The following is a 22,750-nucleotide window of genomic DNA, read 5'->3' as shown; positions in this document are numbered from 1 at the left end:
ACTAGGAGAGAAGAAGTAAGCTTCCTGCTAAGCAGGGACCCTGTTGCAAGGGCTCAATCCCAGGATTCCAGGATCATGACCCGAGCCAAAGGCAGATACTTAACGACTTGAGCCACCCAGGCGCCCCTCAAGTATAATATTTCAAAGATAACTATCTTCTTATACTTGTAAAAGAAACAGGAATAGAATCACATGGGATGCCATTTACTTCAAATATATACATGCATTTTTACTTTAACGTTTGTGGCCAATACTGTGGAAGACTAATCTTTATGGTCTTACGTTAACTTCTCCAGCAGGATCTATATACAGCAGAAGTGTTTGTATCACTTTATTTCTGCTTGTTAGACTAATAGTATCCAAAAATACTTTAGCCACCTGGAACTATACTTAGGCAAAATATAAAAAGAATCTAGACGATTTAATTGTATTCTGCAGATCTGTAATTCTGTATTAAAAAATAGTAAGTGAACTCATGATGTAATTTTCCCAAAACACAGCTTTTATTATAGCGTAACCTAAATTAGACATACCTCTCTCTGTAAACATTGTGCATGCTCATGAAAAGTCCGGTTTCCTAAGTAGGTATAATGAACAAATAAAAGCAAAACTATTCAAGAAATTTACCCTTGAAACTTAAAGTTAACTATTACCATCTTTGAAAAGTAATGCAGAAATGTTCCACTAAGGAATGCTGAAATAGAAACAATTTGAATTTTAAAGTCATTTATTCTTTTGAAAATATATTCCTGTTTTAAACAACAAAAAACCTAAACCTAAGATTTAAATTTGTCCCTTATGAATAGCTTAAGCAATATACTAAATCATACTTACTTAGAACCAACAAAACACTGGCAGTAATGCAACTAATGTCTAATGAACCCAGAAGTTCATTAGAGACAAGCTTCTCTAATTTTATTCTCAAGATAAAATTAGAAGTCTGTGTATCCTCTATAACAAAATTTTTCCTTAATTCAGAAAAAAAAATCTAGCATCTGATTTAAGTATATAAAGCCAAAATATTCTTTTTGCCAGTGCTCTTTTGAAATGTGAATTGATACTAACAATACTTCTGATAACTAGGCCAGTGACAACTGTAACTTAATTACAATTTCATGGTTCAAAATGGCATTCCATCAAAGTAAACAGATACCAGAAGCATACAGGAGTAAAAATAAACCTCTACTAGTCAATTTAATCAAACTGGTCGTATAAATTTCGTTTCAATGGCTAGTAGGTATTTCAAACTGCTAAAAGTTCATCTGATTAAAGTACTCTAATATAGGGAAAACCAAGCAAAAACCTAGTTTAGTGGCAATGTCCTAGATGGTAAGATTTTAGACAGATAGGTAACTGCTTAAAAAAAGACCAGTTGGGACGCCTGGGTGGCTCAGTTGGTTAAGCGGCTGCTTTCAGCTCAGGTCATGATCCCAGAGTCCTGGGATCGAGTCCCACATCGGGCTCCTTGCTCAGTAGGGAGCCTGCTTCTCCCTCTGCCTCTGCCTGCCACTCTATCTGCCTGTGCTCACTCTTGCTCGCTCTCTCTCTCTGACAAATAAATAAATAAAATCTTAAAAAAAAAATTATTTTAAAAAAAGACCAGTTATCACCCACTTTCATCCTCCAAACAGCACCCATACAAATCCCATAAAAACCAGTACATTAAGATTCAATTTTCAAATAATTTATATTCTCTCTCAACCAGTGTTTCTCTAACTTTTTCCCCTCATTATTACTCCCTTAAAGCTTTCGGGCCTTTTAATACTAATTACCACCCCATAAAACTTTAATACCACCAATACAATGTATCCCTATTTATGTATTATATGTACATCTATGCTATCCGTGCTTTATACAAAGAATGAGATTTTTCCATCAAGAACAAACTTTTACCAAGAACGTATGGTCTAAACAATGAAAGGTTTACAATACTAAGGCTTTTTTTTTTTAAGGGTAAATTGTGAGATAAATTTTAGCATTTAGATATGTAGATTATTTCCAAAATACTTTTAATCAACCACCTAGTTTTATCAGAATTAACTTTTCCTGTAGTGGGTGGACACTGTTCTCAGCTACAGTCCTTAGCTTGCATAATAGTGCAGGACCATAAAAAACAGCCATTCAAAGCAATTTTAATAATCAATGGGGGAAAATATTCTGTGACCTTTAAAAAATCTGTCAAAATATTAAAAACTCACTCAGTTATAAACAAAAAAACCCTGAAAACACTGTAAAAAAGTGTTAGTATACTGTAATTTAAAACATCAGAAACATTGAGAAAGTATTATTTCACTGTAAAAAACTAATCAAAAGGGGTTTGAACAGTACTTGCCTTTTTGTTAACTTAGGATACTAAGTAAGCATCTATTCTATGCCATTGCGAACTGTCATATTCAAGTTTGGATCAGTTTCCACCATTTTATCATTTGTACTTTCAATGCTGCAAAATAACTAATCTTCTTTAATGTGAAGTTTTTACCATCAATTCCTCTGGGACCTATTCAACCTTCTCGTCACAACCAATTTCCTTATTACATGAAGCTGGTCTCCATGAGGTCCCCTCAGCTGCATACTGAGACTCAACATTCCCATCAGTGATTTCTTCCGTAACTCCACTTACCATTCAGTTCAAATCTCACATCTAGCATTACCATTTTTCATTTCTTCACTCATTTTTATCTTTGTTGGCCAGTTCTTTTGATGATCTACTTTTGTAAAATGTCACATGGGTGATAAGAGGACAACACAACCACATACTTTGCTGTGAGTGCACTGAATGACAGATGTGCAGTAACCAATCACCAGCAGAATTTGAGAGAAGTACTGTGATTGGTCAGTGATGATGAAGCACGTCTGTTACATAATGATCCTTGGACCAAAGGGCTATCAGGGAAGTCTGTACTTCACCTAACTGCTCACAGTACAGACCGTGCTAACTGAAATTTGAGCTGTGCTAATGGAGGACGGTCTTTGCCTCCTTGTTAACATTGACCCAGACAGGCTTAAAGAGGACTGCTGAGGAATAGCCCATCTAAATTTACATCAGATAATGAATCTTAAAGCACCCTAAATGCAACTTTAGTGCCCAGTGAGTGTATGTTGAGGTGCTTTTCAAATTCTCTGTCATTTGGCAATCAACTTTAATTATCTTAGGATGATAGAGTTTTAGAAATAGAGAAGACATCTTTAAAGAGCCCATAATTTGATACCACAAATTATCCAGCATGTTTGTTATGAATGATTTCTCCTCCTTCGATTTCGATTTGCTCATATAGCCACTTGCGGTCACAGCGGCATTCAGCTCCACATTTGGTGGAACCACAGGCAGGACAAGCATAGAAACATCCTAAACAGTCTTCATCGAGGCAGTCACAAAGGTCCATCCCACTGAAAATTAGGAGACCCTGGCTATCATAGACCTTACTCTTCGCTGGTATCACTTGTCTGTAAAATAAAACACAAGATTGAATTATACATCGCAAACACATTATTTTTGAATATGTTTTTGAAAATAAGGTAATGAAAACAAATTTAAGGTGTAATATTTTGAATTAGGGATGATGTCCTGCAAAACTAGTATATAACTTACCAGACTCAAGCCTACTCTATAATTTGTAGTAAATGAACTCTGTTGTGAGAAGAGACCTCATTCTAAAGTGTGGAGACAAATCCAAGAAGCCTGAATATGCCTCTAGAAGTCCATTTAAAAGTCAACTCAGTCCATTCCTTTACCATTTCCAAAAAATATATTTGTTTGAAGTATTTTCCCCTTACCTTAATAGCAACAACAGAGAACGGCAGCTTAATAGTGGGACATTCTGTTGGTTACCAATCTCTTCCTATCACCCTACTTGTTTTTATACTGCAATTAATCTGTTTCTTGTTCTTTAATAGACTCTAGCAAATATGTCTTAAAAACAATTAAATGACTCAGTGGAAAACCTTAACAGATGGAATAAATGGCATATGTAGAAAATAATTCTGAATGATTGTACTAACATTTCTTTGTCAACCTGTGCTTTAGAAATGTTCAATTTAAAAAGTCATATTCTGGGGCGCCTGGGTGGCTCAGTGGATTAAGCCTCTGCCTTCAGCTCAGGTCGTGATCCCAGGGTGCTGGGATTGAGCCCCGCATCAGGCTCTCTGCTCAGCGGGGAGCCTGCTTCCTCCTCTCTCTCTGCCTGCCTCTCTGCCTACTTGTGATCTCTCTCTCTCTGTCCAATAAATAAATAAAAAAAAAAAATCTTTAAAAAAAAAGTCATATTCTAAACAATTTAGTTTTCTCAATCATTCTGTTGACTGTACCATAACTGTTTCTATTTTAGACATGTAAAAAATAAAAAACGGGCGCCTGGGTGGCTCAGTGGGTTAAAGTCTCTGCCTTCGGCTCAGGTCATGATCCCAGGGTCCTGGGATCGAGCCCCGCGTCGGGCTCTCTGCTCCGCAGGGAGCCTGCTTCCCCCTCTCTCTCTGCCTGCCTCTCTGCCTACTTGTGATCTCTGTCTGTCAAATAAAAAAAAAATAAATAAAAATAAAAAATAAAAAAATAAAAAACAACCCTGAATTCCTCTAAGATTGACTTTTTGGCTGCCACCCATAGAGAAGTGATATACTAATTATATAAAACCAATACTTTTAAAAAACTATTTTAGGTGTAATATGTTTAAATTTGAATTCTCATGCCAAAAATGTTAACTTGTTCACTTCACTGACTCTTTCTTAGAAATAAATTTTTAGATTTGAAAGGGATGCCTTGATTTTTATGTAGTCCTTAGAGATTCTTACTAATCCCAGATCATCTAATTTAAAACATCTACCCAGAAAATTCAAAACTTAAAATAGTGAAGCAATACAACTTCACTTGAAGCAGCAAGTTAATAGGTCTTCAGTGAACACAGAGCCTACCTGTCAGAACCAGCAGTTGCATTTTTTGTGAGCCTTCTTTTTTCTCTTTTACCAGTTTCTGGAGCAAATTCAGTTTGCTTTCCTGGGTTTGCAAACTGCAATGACCTCAAAGCTTTTGCAGTTCTTCCCTGAATAAAGGTAAACAAATTACCAACTCAAATCTTGACAACCTACCATGAAGAGATTAATATTTAACTTAATGTTAATCCAGATTATTCCTTAACCTGAAGGACGGTCTGGAATTCACAAAAAAATAAGAAAAAGGTTTTAGAGACCAAGTGCAATCTTTATACAGCCCTAGACTGAAGTTTATGGGTTAATTTAATTGTAATATTTTCATTACCTAATTTTAGTCTCTGGCATATCGGGGTGGGCAACAGGCATGGTAAAAACTGCAATGGCTGTTGCTGAGATGGGAGAAAACATAGAAAAACTGCTTTATAACCCATTGGCATAATGCTGAGGTTCCTGGGGCACCTGGCAGTGGAGTATATGTAGTGGAGTATATATGTATGACTCATGATCTTGGGGTGCTGAGTTCGAGCCCTATGTTGGGTCTGGAAGTTACTTAAAAAATACTAAATCTTTTAAAAAAACAAAACAAAAACAAAACTGAGGTTCCTAATATGATCTTGAGTTCTTAAGGAAAGGTTCTACTTTATATATTTTTAATTTTAATTTTTTAATTTAATTTTTTAATTTTTATTTTATATATTTTTAAAAGCAGAGAGGTAATATGGTTTCAAGTCCTGAAATAGTATTATCATCTTTTTAAAAAGCTTTGGTAAAACAAAATTTTGGTAGTTAGGGATTTAACCATCATTATTATAATGAATTCTATATGTGTCATAAATAATATATAAATAAATATTTATATATATATAATATTCTATAATATTATACATATATATAATGAATTAATGATTCATTATTTGGGGAAAAAAAGTTTATGTGATATATTCCACAAGCGCAACAAATAAATGAAATGGACAAAACTCTAAAGTGACAGCAGCAAGAACCTAATATGAACTGCAAGAGAACACTGGGTCCTAGAGATATATGCCCTCTGAGGGGAGAACAAAAGGGAAGCACTACATATAATTTAAAATTTTAATTATCTTTTAATTTGGTTTATTAATATAATGAAAAGGAGGAAATTGAGAAAACTATCCCAGCAGCAAGAATTATAAATTCGTTTTAAGTAGAAATTTTGAGAAGTGCTCCTTTGATAGACTTGTCTTTGTTCTACACCAAAGATAGCTTTATGAAATGTTTTTTCCTCATATAGTTAAATAATCTGAACGTAGGCATGTGAAAAAGGGAGTTATAAATATTTAGTATTTACAATGTAAAAATGTATGCTTTTTGACCATAGGGAGTTCTTAAATTAGCAAGTAAGAACTCAGAGCTAGAAGCAATGGAAACTCACAAGCATCTAAAAAACCCAAACAAGAATGGTATTAGTGCCAAAGGAGAAAGAAAGGTTGAAGAAACAATTATTGCAAATCACTTCTCTGGTGTTCATTTTAAAGCAGTCATTTTTAAGTCCTTCATATAAAAGGGGAATTCATTTTGCTATACAGATCCTCACTGGCTGGCAGGTCTCACTGAGTTACTTTGGTATTAGAAAAGAAACTAAGATAACAATTAAGTTCTGGCTTTACCAGAATGTTCTAAAAGCCACCCCCAACATCTTAGCCCTAGGAGTTACAGCTGGAGTCTTGGACATAATATGCTATTCCATTCTCTTCCATTCTCAAGCTTATTTTATCATCCAGTCTGGGTATACAGAAATATTTAGAACACCATTTATTTTCACCTCTCCAGCTTTAATTCATAATTAGTATAATAATAACATAAATATGATTTCTTTACAACTCGACAAAACCGCACACTGTAAAAGTAAAACAGCAGGAAAAAAAATGAATGTTATACATACATCCGAATCAGGTTTTCTTCTCTGCCGGTCTTCAGAATCAACATCCACACTTCCATTGATTATCTGTGTACATTTTGGACAAAGCTTCCAACCAGGTACAAGCTGCCTTCCAAATTTTGCACTCAGAAAAGTGGCATCATCTAAGTCAATTACATGCAAATTTTTTTTGGCTAGTTTTTTGTGTATGTTAAATGGGTCACAACATGACTTCTGCAAATCCTCAAATCTGTCAATGTAAATTTTTGCATGATGGAAGCAAATGGTATTGTTCCCAGAAAGTGTCATTCCAGTCCTAAGTTGAAGTAAAAGCATATCATTTGATGACAATTCTTGCAAAGTCTTGAAACCAGTGTGACGAGTGTAGTAGGTTTTATGGCACTCATTTGTGGTACGAAGCTGAACTCCAACTGAACATGGATCCATCACTCTGGATTCCAGCAAATTTCCCTTGATCTCTCTCTAGTAGGTCATGTGCTGATTGCCCTAGAGAAAACACTGAAGTCAGATTTGTGCTGCAAAATTTTTATCTGGGAAACTGAAAAAGCATTTGATAAAATTCCACACCTATTTAAAAGAAAGAAACTCTTAGCATGCGAGGAATAGAAAGACATTCACCAAAAGCTTACAGTAAACATTATTTAATCATAAAACATTAGAAGCATTCCCTCTAAAGTTAGAACTCCAAAAATATACCTGCTATTTAACACTGTATTAAAGCTTCCACTGAACATTGTATTAACAGGGATTGAGAAGAAGTAGTACTACTCAAAGATGATATAAATATCTACACAGAAAATACTAAAGGTTCAACAGATGAACTATTAAAACTAGTTAGATAATTCAACAATGATGCTGGAAACCTAAAACATTAAGAGACCTCACAAAATCAATCCTACAAAAGATATGCAAGACTTTTATGGAGAAAATCATCAAACAGAAATACAAAAAGGATCTCCTAAATAAATGTAGAAATTAATCATGGGAAATTTTACTGAGGCATATAAACTCCCTGGGAATTTATCTGTAAATTCAGTACCATTCCAGTCAAATCCCAGCAGGTATTCCATCCACTCCCCTTTGGAATTTAGCATTTGGTTTATATGGATGAGTAAAAATCCAGTCAAGATAGTCTTTTTTTTTTTTTTTTTTTTTTTTTTTAAAGATTTTATTTATTTATTTGACAGAGAGAGATCACAAGCAGGCAGAGAGGCAGGCAGAGAGACAGGCAGAGAGACAGGCAGAGAGACAGGAGGAAGCAGGCTCCCTGCTGAGCAGAGAGCCCGATGCGGGACTCGATCCCAGGACTCTGAGATCATGACCTGAGCCGAAGGCAGCGGCTTAACCCGCTGAGCCACCCAGGCGCCCCTAGATAGTCTTGAAGGAAAACAAAGTCGTGTATTTATTTGCCATAAAGCTGTTATAATTAAAAGTGTGGTGTTTAGTATAACAGTAGTATAGACAAATGCAGAGTAGTATAGACGAATAGATCCATAAAAAGATGAGGGCTTGGTGTAGTATATGACATGTGATTTTATAAAATCAGTGGGTACTGTGCATTAATGGGGAAAAGACTGAATGAAATACTAGGGGGTAAGCAGCTAACCACATGGAAAAAGACTAAGATCTCTTTCTCACAAAAATCAACTCCAGATGGATTAAAGAATTAAACAAGAAAAGAAAAACTGTACTAATGTTTCTAAGAAAACATAGAAGACTTTGCAACATTGGGATAGAGAATGTCTCAAACAAGAAAGCACATACCAAAGGAAAAGATGGATACATTTAATTATATGTCAAAATTAAACATTTCCTTATAACTCTAATGGAGGAAAAACAGCCACACTTGAAAGGTATGGTTAGGATTATTATCCCGAATATACATAAAAAATTCTGACATTTACAGATCAATTAGAAAATGACAAAGAGGGACGCCTGGGTGGCTCAGTTGGTTAAGCAGCTGCCTTTGGCTCAGGTCATGATCCCAGCGTCCTGGGATAGAGTCCCACATCGGGCTCCTTGCTTGGCGGGGAGCCTGCTTCTCCCTCTGCCTCTGCCTGCCATTCTGTCCGCCTGTGCTCGCTCTCTCTCCCTCTCTCTCTGACAAATAAATAAAATCTTAAAAAAAAAAAAAAAAAGAAAATGACAAAGAACCCATTAGAAAACTAAGCAAACAGAGGCACCTGGGTGGCTCAGTTAGCTAAGGTCTGCCTTCTGCTCAGGACATGATCCCAAGATCCTGGGATCCAGCCTCGCTTTGGGCTACCTCTCAGCGGGTAGTCTGCTTTTCCCTCCTCTCCCTCTGTGCCCTCCCCCCTGGCTCATGATTCTCTCCCTCTTTCTCTCTCTCTCTCAAATAAATAAATAAAATCTAAAAAAAAAAAAAAAAAAAAAATCTAAGCAAATACAGATACTCAATTCACAGAGGAAGAGAACAAAATAGCCAATAAATGCATGCAAAGATGTTCAACCTTTATAGTTATAAAAAAAGAAAAGGCGCAAACTGAATACCATTTCTCAAACACTTGCTGAGCAAAATTTTAAAAATCTGATAACCTAGTGCTGGTTAAAATGTGGCCAACTCGTACATGCTCCTTATACATTGACAGGAATGTAAACTGTAACTGCTTCAGAGTCTTTTTGGCAATTTCTCACAAAATTAAACAAGTCTACATCCCAGGATCTTGCACTTTCTGGTCTAGATGTCTGCCAAAAAACCAAATGTCCCAAAAGAGCACAAGGACTTTTGTGTATTTATTGTTTTTGAGCACTGTGCATTTATATTTGAGCATTTACTGTCTTTGACAGTGAAAAGTTGGAAATTACCTAATTTTAGGGACGAGAAACCATAGGTTACTCAACACTCCTACAGGACAGTTAACCACAGGAATTATAAGAATCACCATGGATAAATCTTAAAGGTAATCTTAAGTGAAAAAGTTGTAAAAGAATACATTTATGTAAAATTTTAAACACACAAAATAGCATACATGGTTTATAGATGAAAATAAGAATCATGCTAAAATATACTTGAGTAATAAATAACAATTTTGTGGTATACATATTTCTTTCCTTTTTTTTAATTTTAAAGATTTTATTTATTTATTTGACAGACAGAGATCACAAGTAGGCTGAGAGGCAAGCAGAGAAGAGAGAGGGAAGCAGGCTCCCTGCTGAGCAGAAAGCCCAATGTGGGGCTCTATCCCAGGACCCTGAGATCATGACCGGAGCTGAAGCTAAAGCAGAGGCTTTAACCCACTGAGCCACCCAGGTGCCCCTATGGTATACATATTTCTAAGAAGGAAGGAAACTTTTAAAAAAGACATTTATGAAAGATTAAATTGAAGGCATGTACACAGTGTTTTCATTATTTTCTGTACTTTCCATCTGAAAATTTTCATAAATATTTTTCAAAGCAAATACAAAAACTTAGTTGAATTCCTTTTTTTTAAAAGATTTTATTTATTCATTTGACAGACAGAAATCACAAGTAGGCTGAGAGGCAGGCGGGGGGGGGGGAGCAGGCTCCCCACTGAGCAGAGATCCAGATGTGGGGCTCCATCCCAGGACCCCGGGACCGTGACCTGAGCCGAAGGCGGAGGCTCAACCCACTGAGCCACCCAGGCGCCCCAACTTAGTTGAATTCTTAAGGAAAAAGTCACAAATACAAGTCAGTAGGAAAAAAAGTATTGAAAATATATGTGAACCACTGAAATCTGGGTGGTGGCAAGTGCTGAAATAGCTAGGATTCTGCTATTTTGCAAGTGTTCTTTTAAACTTTGCTCCATATTTAAAAAAAAAAAAACCAAAAACTGGTTAGAAAGCTTAGATACTTCCCAGCGTTTTCTTCAAAAAACAAAAACAAAGACAAAAACAAACCAGAATCATATAAAACCACATACAAAGATGACTCCGGTCTCATGTAATAAAAAATAGTGAACACATATATATCTGTTCTCAGTTAAAATACTATATTTAAAAAGTTAAAAAATAGAATACAATCTAAAGTACAAAATGTCACTGAACATTTTTAACTTAAAATGTTTAAAAGCTAATTAAGATGGAGCATATTTATATATTTTTATTCTATTTCAACCAACTTTTAAAATTTAACTTTCCAGTAATGGTGTCTAGTGCATCAGATAAAATAGCTTGTATTATACAAATAATTAAATTTCTTTTAACAGAAATGTGGGTTAAAATAAATGAAGGAATAGAAAAGAGGAAGCCAGAGATACAGTTATAAAACAACAAACTATGCTGTACTGTACTATAACAGACACGGGACAGAAATCTGGCTCTGACCTTAACAATCAACACAAGGAAAGAAACTTGATTAACAACCTCCTTAGCACATTATGGAAACTCCTAATGTTTTCTCTCTCATTGATGCTTGATTCCTTACATTTGTAGTAACTATCACCAATTTGTAGCCACTGATTTTCTGAACATAAAATTATTTCTAAGCATTCAAAGACTTGGACTACCCTGACCATATTTAATAGGAAAAGCATCTAGGAACTTAGAAAATGGTTTTAGAAATTCTGTTTGTCCATTGAATTAATACATTTTTACCCATTAGGGAATTCTTTTCCTTGGCTACTGGGAAATCTGTTCCTTTAGTTTCCTTTTATCTTTTTTTTTTTTTCTCCATTCTCAACTTATTTTATTTGAGGCAGGCATTACCTTGATACAAGACCAAGGACATTCCAAAACAGGAAATAAATAAGTAAATAAATAAATAAAAATTAAAAAGACCAAAATTCCTTGTGAACATAGGCAAAAAATTCATAAAAACAATTTAGTATACAGAATCCACAAATATGTATAAAAAAGTCACAACCCAGGCGCCCAATTTAGTGACATTTTGAAGGGATTCCAGTGAACGTATACTGCAGTATCACTGAAATAGTGCAATCTCTAAAGACCAAGTAAGCAATTGTTCATGTGTTTACTTTCCTTTTATCTTGTCTAAATTACTACATAGTTCATGAGAGTTTATTTTATTAGCAAGACTCTAAGTTGTGCCAGTGTACTTAAGTGATCTCCCTTCTAAAATCAGAAATATGATTCAACTCCTACTAAATCACTTTTTTCTGATAAGTACTTGCTTGGACATCTTCCACAACAGCATAAATTCTTTTATTAACCTTAAACCACTATGAACCTGCACTCCTAGTTGGAGAGTACAGTGTTAAATGTGTTTTTAATTCAACTTAACCATGACCCTATCAGTCCTTGAAAACATCCTCTTCTGGTAAACAGGTGCTTCCAACTATTTTGAGCTCTTGGCATACTTTTGAGTACTAGAACTTTCGGAGGAACACTTGAAGGAATTAAACTATTGCACAATACCATTTTATTAGCAGCCATCCCTCAGGTCTCACTGTTAGAGTAAATTTACTATTAGAGCAGGGGTAAAATACAGTATGCTCAGTTAAATATGAATTTTAGATAATGCATATATTTAATTGTATCCCAAATACTGCTAAAAAGTAATTTGGTATTTGTCTGAATTTCAAATTTAAATGCACACCCCGTATTATTTGCTAAATTTGGCAACCTCATTTACTATGCATTTTTTGCATTTCCAGTAAGTAGAGATGTTTCTTTGGTATCAGCTTCACATTATGCCCTACTTCTTACTTGTTGCTAAAAGAAAGCTGAACTCCCCACTAATAAATTACAGGACCTGCTCAGTTTAAAATTAAAATGTCCTAACAGAAGATAAACTTCCAGTTACAGTAAAAAAAAAAAAATTTACACACTGATTAAAACTCAATGGCACAACTGTACCACTCATTTAAAACTGTCATTGTAAAAGGTATACACCCGAATTAATGAAGTCTTACTGCTTAAAGTCTTATGTTAAGTTTGTTTCCTGATCTACTATTACGCAGTTTGTTCATGCACAGCTAATGCAGGGCTAAAGGAAAAGTCAGGTTAGCTCAAGGTGCACAAAATTTCAGCCATGATCTTAAGTGGTTACTGCCTGCCTTCTAAAAATTACAGCCTCTGGCTGCTCCTCCCCTTTTCTATTACTCAATGTCCTTATTTCTGTCTTCTTTCCCTGAAGTTCTGCTGATCTGTTTCCCAGCAACTTCTTTCTTTTCCTAGCTTTGGCCTGTGTTCTAGCAATGTGGCCACAATTAATATTTATTATTTTCTTCAAGTGACAATCCAATAGCTTCATTTTGCTGTCTTCACCTGTATGATGCAATGTTCTCCAGGTAATGATGTAATGATTAATCTAACACCTTTCTTAATTAACAATCAGAAATGCCCTACTATTCACTGTCCAAGAACCAGTACTTCACAATCAGCTGGGAACCTATTAGAAAAGAAGAAACTCGGTATGGACCCTAGACCTACTGAATCAGGATCCATATTAAAAAAAAAAAAAAAAAATCCCCAGGTTATAGGTAAGCATATTAGTTTGAGATCCACTGCTTTAGGTAATTCAGTTAAGAGAATATTAACCAAGCATTTCCATATTTGTAAAGCATATTTTTTTTTAAAAAAAGGAAAATACACACTCACACATGAACTTGCCTTCTAGGAAGTCTGACATTTAAGGAAGGTTATGAAGAGAGGAGAGTCATAAATTTGATAAAACAGATGTATAGAGAACTATGCACTGTTGAAAGCAGAGATGTCAACGTTTTCACGTTCTGATTACAAGAGCTCTGGGTCTTCCACTGCCTTGCTTCCACTATTTTAGAGTCGACAACTGTAAAGGTTAGCAAGGCGAATGCGATTCCTGTCTATATTCTTGTAACTTCTGTCTAATGGAGTTTCAATGGATTCCCTGGCCCACTGTAGAAGACCATTTTGTCTCCATGTGCTCATTTATTTTAATATTCCTGATCAAGAAATAGGTCTGTTCTTTTGTCATTTAAACTGGTTATAACACCTTACCAGTTCCCTCATTAGTAAGGGAAACAGAATCTGTGTGTTGATAATTTCACAATGTGTGTGACAGTCATGATTTTACTTTTGCCCCCTCTTTTTGTAGAACTTAGTGTGTGTGTAAAATTCTTTTAAACATAGCAAGAGATTAATTTGCTTTAGCTAATCACTTTTACCAGTAAAATATTTAGTATTCATCATGGAAGAAGAAAAAAAAGTACTGCTTTTAAATGGATAAGATGAAAACCAGTAACAAATGAAAAACCTCAAATGCATTCATTTAGACCTGTTTAATTTAGTTCTTTTGCCCCACCTTTGGGAAGATTTTTACTATGATAAAAATGAGATCTAGGTCTTCAAGTACTTTTTTCAACTACACCTAGTGAAGTAGGATTTATAAGTACTAATACTTAATTAGTCACTGAGTCTCCTAAGGCTTCCTCTAGAGGTGTGGGCGAATTTTATTTGTATACTTATTTTCCATTTCAAATAGCAAAAATGCCTTTTGAGAAGTTAATTTTATCTGGAACCTGGGTTCGTGATTCTTTAAGAGTCATGGTCAAAGAAACCTTCCATTCCTCTCCTAATGGCTTCTAAAAGACTCTGAGGATACCCCCTTGTTTACAGATGACTAGGAAAGATTCTTTGCCTCAGTTATAAATTTGTCAATCTTTATCTTAAAGATTTATTTATTTATTTATTTGAGAGAGAGAGAAAGGAGAGGGAGAGAGAGAGAGGGCATGACCACACGCAGTTTAGCACGCATGGGCCAGTAGAGAACAGAGGGAAAGGGAAAGCCAACTCCCCTCTGAGTGGGGAGGCCAATGGAGGGCTCCAGGCTCCATCTCACAACCCAGAGATCATGATCTGAGTCGAAACCAAAAGTCTGCTGCTCAACCAACTGAGCTACTGAGGCGCCCCTATAAATCTATTAATTTTAACTGCATGTCAAAAGTGACCAACTGGAACAAAAACGTCTGTTAGCTATATTTTAAGTATCTCTCCTGCCCCCCAAGTCCCAGAACTTTGGTCCACCCTCAACCAGGGCCCAAAATAACTCCTCCAGAAAAGAGGTGGCCTCAGGGCAAAACATTCTAGAATCTGTAATCCAATCAAGGTGTCTGTTCTAGCAACCTTTACTCCTCCCTTGAGATGCTGGTAGATCTTTTGGTCAGAGAATTCTCTCCATTGCAATAGCTCCCTTTCCCCTATGTGCATAACACTTTCAAATAAAGTCTTTACTAACTCTGGATTTTTTTTTATTTGAAAAAATCCCTAAAAATTTTTTTGCATTTTGGGTTTCTGGTGCTTTAGGGTTGCCAACATTTTATTCAGTGCCTAAATATAGTATGTTTTCTGATTCTAAAATTAACATTTAATATTCTTATAGCACTACTAGAAGAGTCAAAAGACAAGGTAATAAGTGTGGAATAGATTAGACCCCTTGTTTTACTTCTACCACCTTAGGCAGTAAATAAAATTATTTGTTCCTTGTATGACTTGAACACTGCAAGCTCAAGAAAGAAGTTTTGTTTTTTTTTCTAAATTGAGGTATAATTTACATGTAACATTATTAGTTTCAGGTGTACAAGGTAATGATTCGACATTTGCATACATTATGAAAGATCACCACAATAAGTCGTTAACATCCATCACCACATGGTTACAAATTTTTTTCTTCTGATGAGAACTTTCAAGATTTACTTCTTTAGCAACTTTCAAATATGCAACACAGTGTTATTAACTATTGTCACTATGCTTACATTACATCCCGTTATTTATTTCATAACTGTAAGTTTGTACCTTTTGACCCCCTTCAGCCATTTTGTCCACCCCCCTCCTCTGGTAACCACCAATCTGTTCTATGAATTTGTTTTTTAATAATTTAAAATGCATACATGTAGGGGCGCCTAGGTAGCTCTGTCAGTTAAGTGTCTGCCTTCGGCTAGATTTATGATCTCAGGGTACTAGGACTGAGCACAGCGTCAGGCTTCTTGCTCATTGTCAGGCTTCCTGCTTGTGGAGAAGTCTGCTTCTCCCTCTGCCTCTGCCCTTCCCCTCACTTTTGCTCTCTCCCTCCCCCTCTCACTCTCTCATATAAATAAATAAAAATCTTAAAAAAAAATAAAATTTATACATGTATATATTTGGATTCTATGGAATAAGCTTTTAACCATTATCACTTGCTATCCATTACCAAACTCTAAGGCAGGCAGGCTAGATGTAGCTGAGCAAGCTCATAGAAGGAAATCACACTAACAAGCGTTCCTAGTAACACAAGGTCTAGGACATTATTGCAGGGCACCTACAGGATTGAAGCAGGACACCACAGCCATCACTGCCACTAACATAGCAGGGAAAGATAAGTTTTTTTTTCCTTCCCAAAATTTAGAGGGAGATTTCCGAAAATATTTTCCAATATGTTGGTTTCCCTCAATACAGCTTTTCCAGTTTCCTAATTAGTGGGAAAAAGCATTAGGAGAAAATTTAGCCAAACAAGAAATTTGCTGAATTTTTAGGTCAACTTATAATAAGAGTCTTTCCCTTTCATGACGAATGCCTTTTTTTCTTTTGGGGGGGGGGGGCAGGAGTGTCTTAGAAATTTACAAGGCATTTTCCCAGATTATCTCTTATATAATGGGGGAAAAAATCATCTGTCCCTCCTTTATGAATCAGCAGTTTTAGTCATAGGCATACACATACGTGTCATGCCTCTTGCAACTGTCAACTTTTTGTACCCATTATCTTCAAATACTAACTTACTCACACAAGTGAATGGACACTAGAAGGGGTGAAGAGCCAAAGAGATAGTCTTTAATCCTCAACAGTCAGGCCCAACAAGGAAGGTAAAGAATTACAAACCAAAATATAGTCAATAGTACCACTTAAAATATTTGGTTAAAGTGCCTGAGGCTAGTAAGTGCCAGGTACAGCACCGAGCACAAACATCATCTCTTTAATCTTGACAACAGTGAAGTACGATCATCCCCATTTACACATGATGAAACTGAAACTTAGAGCTCTACTTACATGCCTAGCACAGAGCCTGTTATACCATTCAAGTACTTGCTTAATGGAAAAAAGAAAAAAAAACCCACAAACACTACTTTTACTTTATATGAAGAACTCCTCTTAATTAGGCCCTAATGATTTACTCTAGGTTTACCTAATGTACTCCCCTCAGATTTTTTAATGCTTTGTCTAGCATACTTTCAGATCATTTGGGGAACAATTTAGCAAACCCTTCAGGCTTCCAAATTTGTAATTTGTCTTTAATCTTCTAGTCTTTAAAGGCCAAAGAGAACTGAAATGGGATTTCAACAACTGAGAGATTATTTCCAGACCAAGAAAAATTAGCAAAGTTCTCTTTATTCTACCTGATTCTGGATGTGGCCCAAACTGCCAAACAATACTTAACACTATAGTTGCTGAGTAAGTGATCGTGAAACCAAACTCTAAATCATTCCCTTGAAAATACTTTCATCTCTTCCTAAAAAATAAGAGTCTGGACCATCTAGCATGGCATTACTTGTTCAAATGCCGCACACTCTAGGTCAAACTACATGACCTGCAAAGTTCTTTTACACCTTATAGGGTTCTTCTCTGCTTGGAAAGCCCACGGACCTTTCTGTGCCAGGCTATGCTAACTTATTTTTCAGGGCAGCACCAGCGTCTTTGCCTATGTGGTGTGCCCTAGCCAAATACTATTATTAATAGGTTCTTCTTTCTCTGTGACTGCAGAACAATTTACCGGTGCATTAAAACTTTTTCTCTATTCTCAGCTGTGGGAAGGCAGGAGCTGTATGGTTATATTTTCTGCATCACCTAAGGCAAAAGAGGAACTGTACTGTTGGTCTTTCAATAACATATTAAGCTCTGTGAGGTCAAGGAATCACCCAGTTCCTGTTCTACAGTTGTAGCTTCTCTGGCATCAACACCAGCACTTCGTAAACAATGTCTTTTGAATACACGTTTTGAAACTGCCACAATCTCACACCAAGGAGGATGAATCTCTCCAAATCAGGGTGAGGAGGTCCGCAGGATGCTGCAATTATTCCCACCCCAACAGCATGGTGGTCACAAGCATAACGCCCCCAGCTGACAGCCACATTATGTTTCAAGCTCCCATATACATCCAAGGATCATTTACTGTATTTATCCTACTGGGATGGGAAAATGAACACTGATCGGCCTCCGGCCTCAACCGAACAGCTAGGGCTAGGGGGATGCTCACTAAAAAATAAATAAAAATAAAAATAAAAAACGAAACTGGAGCGATACAGGCTGCGAACTAGGTTCAAGGCCGTAATTACCCTCTAGTAAACAGCGCAAGCCTAAGTCATAGCTTTGCCGGCCCCCGGTCTTCCGAAAAGAGGCGACAAACCCGCGGAGGACACAGATGAGACAGAAACTGTGCTGGGTCCTGACACAGGGGGCCCGCAGATGAACTAGGGAAAGTCGGGGGCTCTGCAGGGTGGCGGGCTGCGGGAGGCCCCAGCCAGCCGCTGGAAGTCGCTCTCACGTGCCTGGGCCTCCTCTCCCACCTCTCCTTCCATATCTCCACGAACCGGCCCTGGCTCCCACTCCCACCCACGGACCGGTCGCGCCCTTCCCAGAGCCTCCCTCCATCCCTTCCACCTTAGCTCGTGCTCTCCTCTGCGGAGTTTGGGCTGCACCCGCATTCACGTAGGGCCGACTGGGCGGCCGGCTCTTCTTCACCTCACTGCGCTGCCACTGAGAGGAAGGCGGATGAGAGCTAGAGAGGCTCAGCGTTACCATAAAGAGGGAGAAGCCTAGAGCGATCCAAGCCTGGCCCGCCTCCCGGGCGGAAAGAGCGGGGCGGCGTTAATTGGCAGAAGATGCAACGTGAGGCAATGGTTGCCTCATCAGCCACCTCAACTTAGCGGTCTGTTCCGTGTGTGCTCTGAGGTTAGGGAATTGGGAGCTCTCTGGGGCCATTTCTTATAAGATGCAGGTTCAACTGACTTAGATTGTGTTCGCAAATGTCGGCGCCCGTGCGCGAGGCCAGATTTTTGCATCCCACTCCTCTAATCCCTGGAGAGGTGAAGGAGTTACAAGAACCTCAAGAACAGACCCTTTATTTAGTCTCACGTTTTATGTGATTTCTTTTGTTCAAACGAAATGTATTCCCAAATGCATCTCTTATATTATGAACTATAAAAATAGCTATGTTTATTACTTAAAGTAAAATGTAGGCTCCAGGAAGATGCTTGTAACATTTGTGAGGGAAGAAACCGTGTATTTCGTGTACCCTTACCGTCTGTCACAGTTTAGGTGCTCAGTTTTTAAAGTGGATTTTGTTCATCTAGAGTTCTTGAGAGCTTGTAATCTCTTAGACTGAAGGGTCTCAGCCTCGAGTGATTTTCAGGTGTGTGTGGGTGCGGGGAGGGGCGCTCAAACTGTTGTGTTTTTGATGAGGCAAGTGAAAAATGTGAGACAGGGAAATAAGATAAGGCACACCAACACTCCAGCTTGCGAGTAATATGAAACACACCTCTGTAGGTTGATTTATTTTATTAATTTAATTTTTTATTTTATTTTTATTTTTTTATTTTTTATTTTTTTAAGAGAGTTTTTTTTTTTTTAAGATTTTATTTATTTATTTGACAGAGATCACAAGTAGGCAGAGAGGCAGGCAGAGAGAGAGGAGGAAGCAGACTTCCCACTGAGCAGAGAGCCCGATGCAGGGCTGGATCCCAGGACCCTGGGATCATGACCTGACCCAAAGGCAGAGGCTTTAACCCACTGAGCCACCCAGGCGCCCCTAATTTTTTATTTTTAAAAAAAATTTTTTCAGTGTTCCAAGATTCATTGTTTCTGCACCACACCCAGTGCCCCATGCAATACGTTCCCTCCTTAATACCCACCACCAGTCTCACCCATCCTCCCACCCCCGTTCCTTCCCAAACCCTCAGTTTGTTTCTCAGAGTCCACACTCTTTCATGCTTGGTCTCCCCCTCCAATTTTCCCCCAATTCAGTTTTCCTTTCCTTCTCCTAATGTCCTCCATGTTATTCCTTATGCTCCACAACTAAGTGAAACCATATGATAACTGACTCTCTCTGCTTGACTTATTTCATTCAGCATAATCTCCTCCAATCCTGTCCATGTTGATACAAATTTGGGTATTCATCCTTTCTGATGGAGGCATAATACTCCATAGTGTATATGGACCACATCTTCCTTATCCATTCATCCGTTGAGGGCATTTTGGCTCTTCCCACAGTTGGGCAATTGCGGACATTGCTGCTATGAACATTGGGGTACAGGTGGCCCTTCTTTTCACTACATCTATATCTTTGGGGGTAAATACCCAACAGGGCAATTGCAGGGTCATAGGGTAGCTCTATTTTTAATTTCTTAAGGAATCTCTGCACTGTTTTCCAAAGTGACTACCAATTTGTAGTCCCACCAACAGTGTAAGAGGGTTCCTTTTTCTCCACATCCTCTCCAACACTTGGTTGTTTCTTATCTTGTTAATTTTGGTCATTCTAACTGGTGTAAGGTGGTATTTCAATGTGGTTTTGATTTGAATCTCCCTGATGGTTAGTGACGATGAACATTTTTTCATGTGTCTGTTAGCCATTTGTTTATCTTCTTTGGAGAAGTGTCTGTTCATGTCTTGTGCCCATTTTTTGACATGATTATCTGTTTTTTGAGTATTGAGTTTAAGGAGTTCTTTATAGATCTTGGATATTAGCCCTTTGTCTATAGTGTCATTTGCAAATATCTTCTCCCATTCCATGGGTTGCCTCTTTGTTTTGTTGACTGTTTCCTTTGCTATGAAGAAGCTTTTTATCTTGATGAAGTCCCAAAACTTCATTTTTGCTTTTGTTTCCTTTGCCTTTGGAGATAGATCTTGAAAGAAGTTGCTGTGGCTGATGTCGAAGAGCTTAATGCCTATGTTCTCCTCTAGGATTTTGATAGATTCCTGCATCACGTTGAGGTCTTTTTATCCATTTTGAGTTTATCTTTGTGTATAGTGTAAGAGAATGGTCGAGTTTCATTCTTCTATACATAGCTGTCCAATTTTCCCAGCACCATTTATTGAAGAGACTGTCTTTTTTCCACTGGATATTTTTTCCTGCTTTCTCAAAGATTATTTGACCATAGAGTTGCAGGTCCATATCTGGACTCTCTACTCTGTTCCACTGGTCTATGTGTCTGTTTTTGTGCTAGTACCATGCTGTCTCAGTGATCACAGTTTTGCAGTAAAGCTTGAAATCAGGCAATGTGATGTCCCCAGCTTTGTTTTTCTTTTTCAACATTTTCTTAGCAATTCGGGGTCTTTTTGGTTCCATACAAATTTCAGGATTGTTTGTTCCAGCAATTTGAAAAATGCTGGTGAAATTTTGATCGGGATGACATTAAAAGTATAGATTGCTATGGGCAGTTTAGACATTTTAACAATGTTTATTCTTCCAATCCATGAGCATGGAGTGCTTTTCCATCTTTTTATGTCTTCTTCAATTTCTTTCATGAGTGCTCTGTAGTTTCTCAAGTACAGATCCTTTACCTCTTTGGTTAGGTTTATTCCAATGTATCTTATAGTTCCTGGTGCTATAGTACATGGAACCAATTCTCTAATTTCCCTTTCTATATTTTCATTATTAGTGTATAAGAAAGCAACTGATTTCTGTACATTGTTTTGTATCCTGCCACACTACTGAATTGCTCTATGAGTTCTAGTAATTTGGGGGTGGAATCTTTTGGGTTTTCCATATAAAGTATCATGTCATGTGTGAAGAGAGAGAGTTTGACTTCTTCTTTGCCAGTTTGAATACCTTTTATTTCTTTTTGTTGTCTGACTGCTGTTGCTCGGACTTCTAGTACTATGTTGAACAACAGTGGCAAGAGTGGGCATCCTTGTCGTGTTCCTGATCTCAAAGGGATGGCTGTCAGCTTTTCCCCATTGAGAATGATACTTGCTGTGGGTTTTTCATAGATATATTTTATGAAGTTGTTTTAATGCAGTGAGCCTAGCTATGGTCCATCCTATGCCTTCCATTCTGCCCTGCAACCAGGCAGGGTTTTGCTGCTCACTAAAATCAAGTCAGTCTTAGAACCAGGGAATGGGAAAGGCAAAAAACAAGGGACAATCCCCTTGACTGTGTCTGAAGGAGATCACATTCAATCATTCTTTTGTTACTTTGTGGCTGGTACTTTGCTAAGAAATAATGAAACAAAGAGAATAAAATTTATCTCTGCTTTGAAAGAACTCAGACTAGAGACAGAGGAGTAAACAGTTTATCACAGTGTGGTGTGATAAATGTCATAATAGAAACACAAGGATATGAACAGGATAAAATGAGAGGCATGAAATCAGGGGCATTCAGTGGGGAGATTAATGGTTGAATTGAGCTGTCATATGGAAAAACAACTTGATACACTGGTGGTCTCCAAGTACAGTACTAGTTAAGCTATCCTAGTGTTAATGAAACAGAAGGCTTACAGACCAAATTAAGATGCTTGAATAACTTGGTTTATTGAATCAATTTAAATACCCAGTGAGAAGCAAGGGAAATAATTGGAGTAAGTCGACACACTTAGGGTGCAAGCAAGTGGAAGGACAACATCACCTGAATCATGAGTTATGCGATACTCCTATGTTCTGTCTGCCACATTAGCCTTTTCCACTGATGATATGCTTGTGAGGACTAGAGTTAAGATCCTACCAAGGAGGCCCACATGTGGAAAGTGCTTTGGGCTAGTGGCACACCCTGCTCTGTTGTCTATGCAGGGAAACATGCCTGACCACAATCAGAGCCTACTAGTTAGTTTGATGAACAGAGCGCTGATTTTATTTGCATTTCTTGGATAGAGCACATACATATGAAACTATACTAGGTGTCATGGGTAGCTAATTTAGGGCTGACAAAGCTTTCAGCCCAGAGATGGCACAGTTACTCATACCTTAGCTTTTTTTATCCTTTTTGACTATCAATGACCCTCTCCCATCATGTTTTTTATTTAACTTTGG

The 22,750-nt window shown here is 37.4% G+C and overlaps 1 protein-coding gene across 2 annotated transcripts; it reads right to left on the bottom strand.

The window, feature by feature from the left end:
- Positions 1-1,827: 1,827 nt before the first annotated feature.
- Positions 1,828-18,522, bottom strand: ARL14EP (ADP ribosylation factor like GTPase 14 effector protein). 2 transcript variants are annotated; one of them, XM_047692778.1, is made up of 4 exons: positions 18,389-18,522; positions 6,845-7,327; positions 4,906-5,033; positions 1,828-3,444 (listed from the first exon to the last, which is right to left on the bottom strand). In XM_047692778.1, the coding sequence occupies exons 2-4, from the start codon at positions 7,265-7,267 to the stop codon at positions 3,216-3,218; spliced, it is 780 nt and encodes a 259-aa protein (XP_047548734.1). In that variant the 5' UTR covers positions 7,268-7,327; positions 18,389-18,522; the 3' UTR covers positions 1,828-3,215. The 2 variants fall into 2 exon arrangements, with proteins under 2 accessions (XP_047548734.1, XP_047548733.1); XM_047692777.1 differs by having other exon boundaries at positions 6,845-7,408; positions 18,389-18,515.
- Positions 18,523-22,750: the final 4,228 nt, after the last annotated feature.

This window comes from Lutra lutra, chromosome 10 (genome assembly GCF_902655055.1).
Source record: "Lutra lutra chromosome 10, mLutLut1.2, whole genome shotgun sequence".
Taxonomy (NCBI): Eukaryota; Metazoa; Chordata; class Mammalia; order Carnivora; family Mustelidae; genus Lutra; species Lutra lutra.
This window is presented reverse-complemented; position numbering and strand designations above follow the sequence as displayed.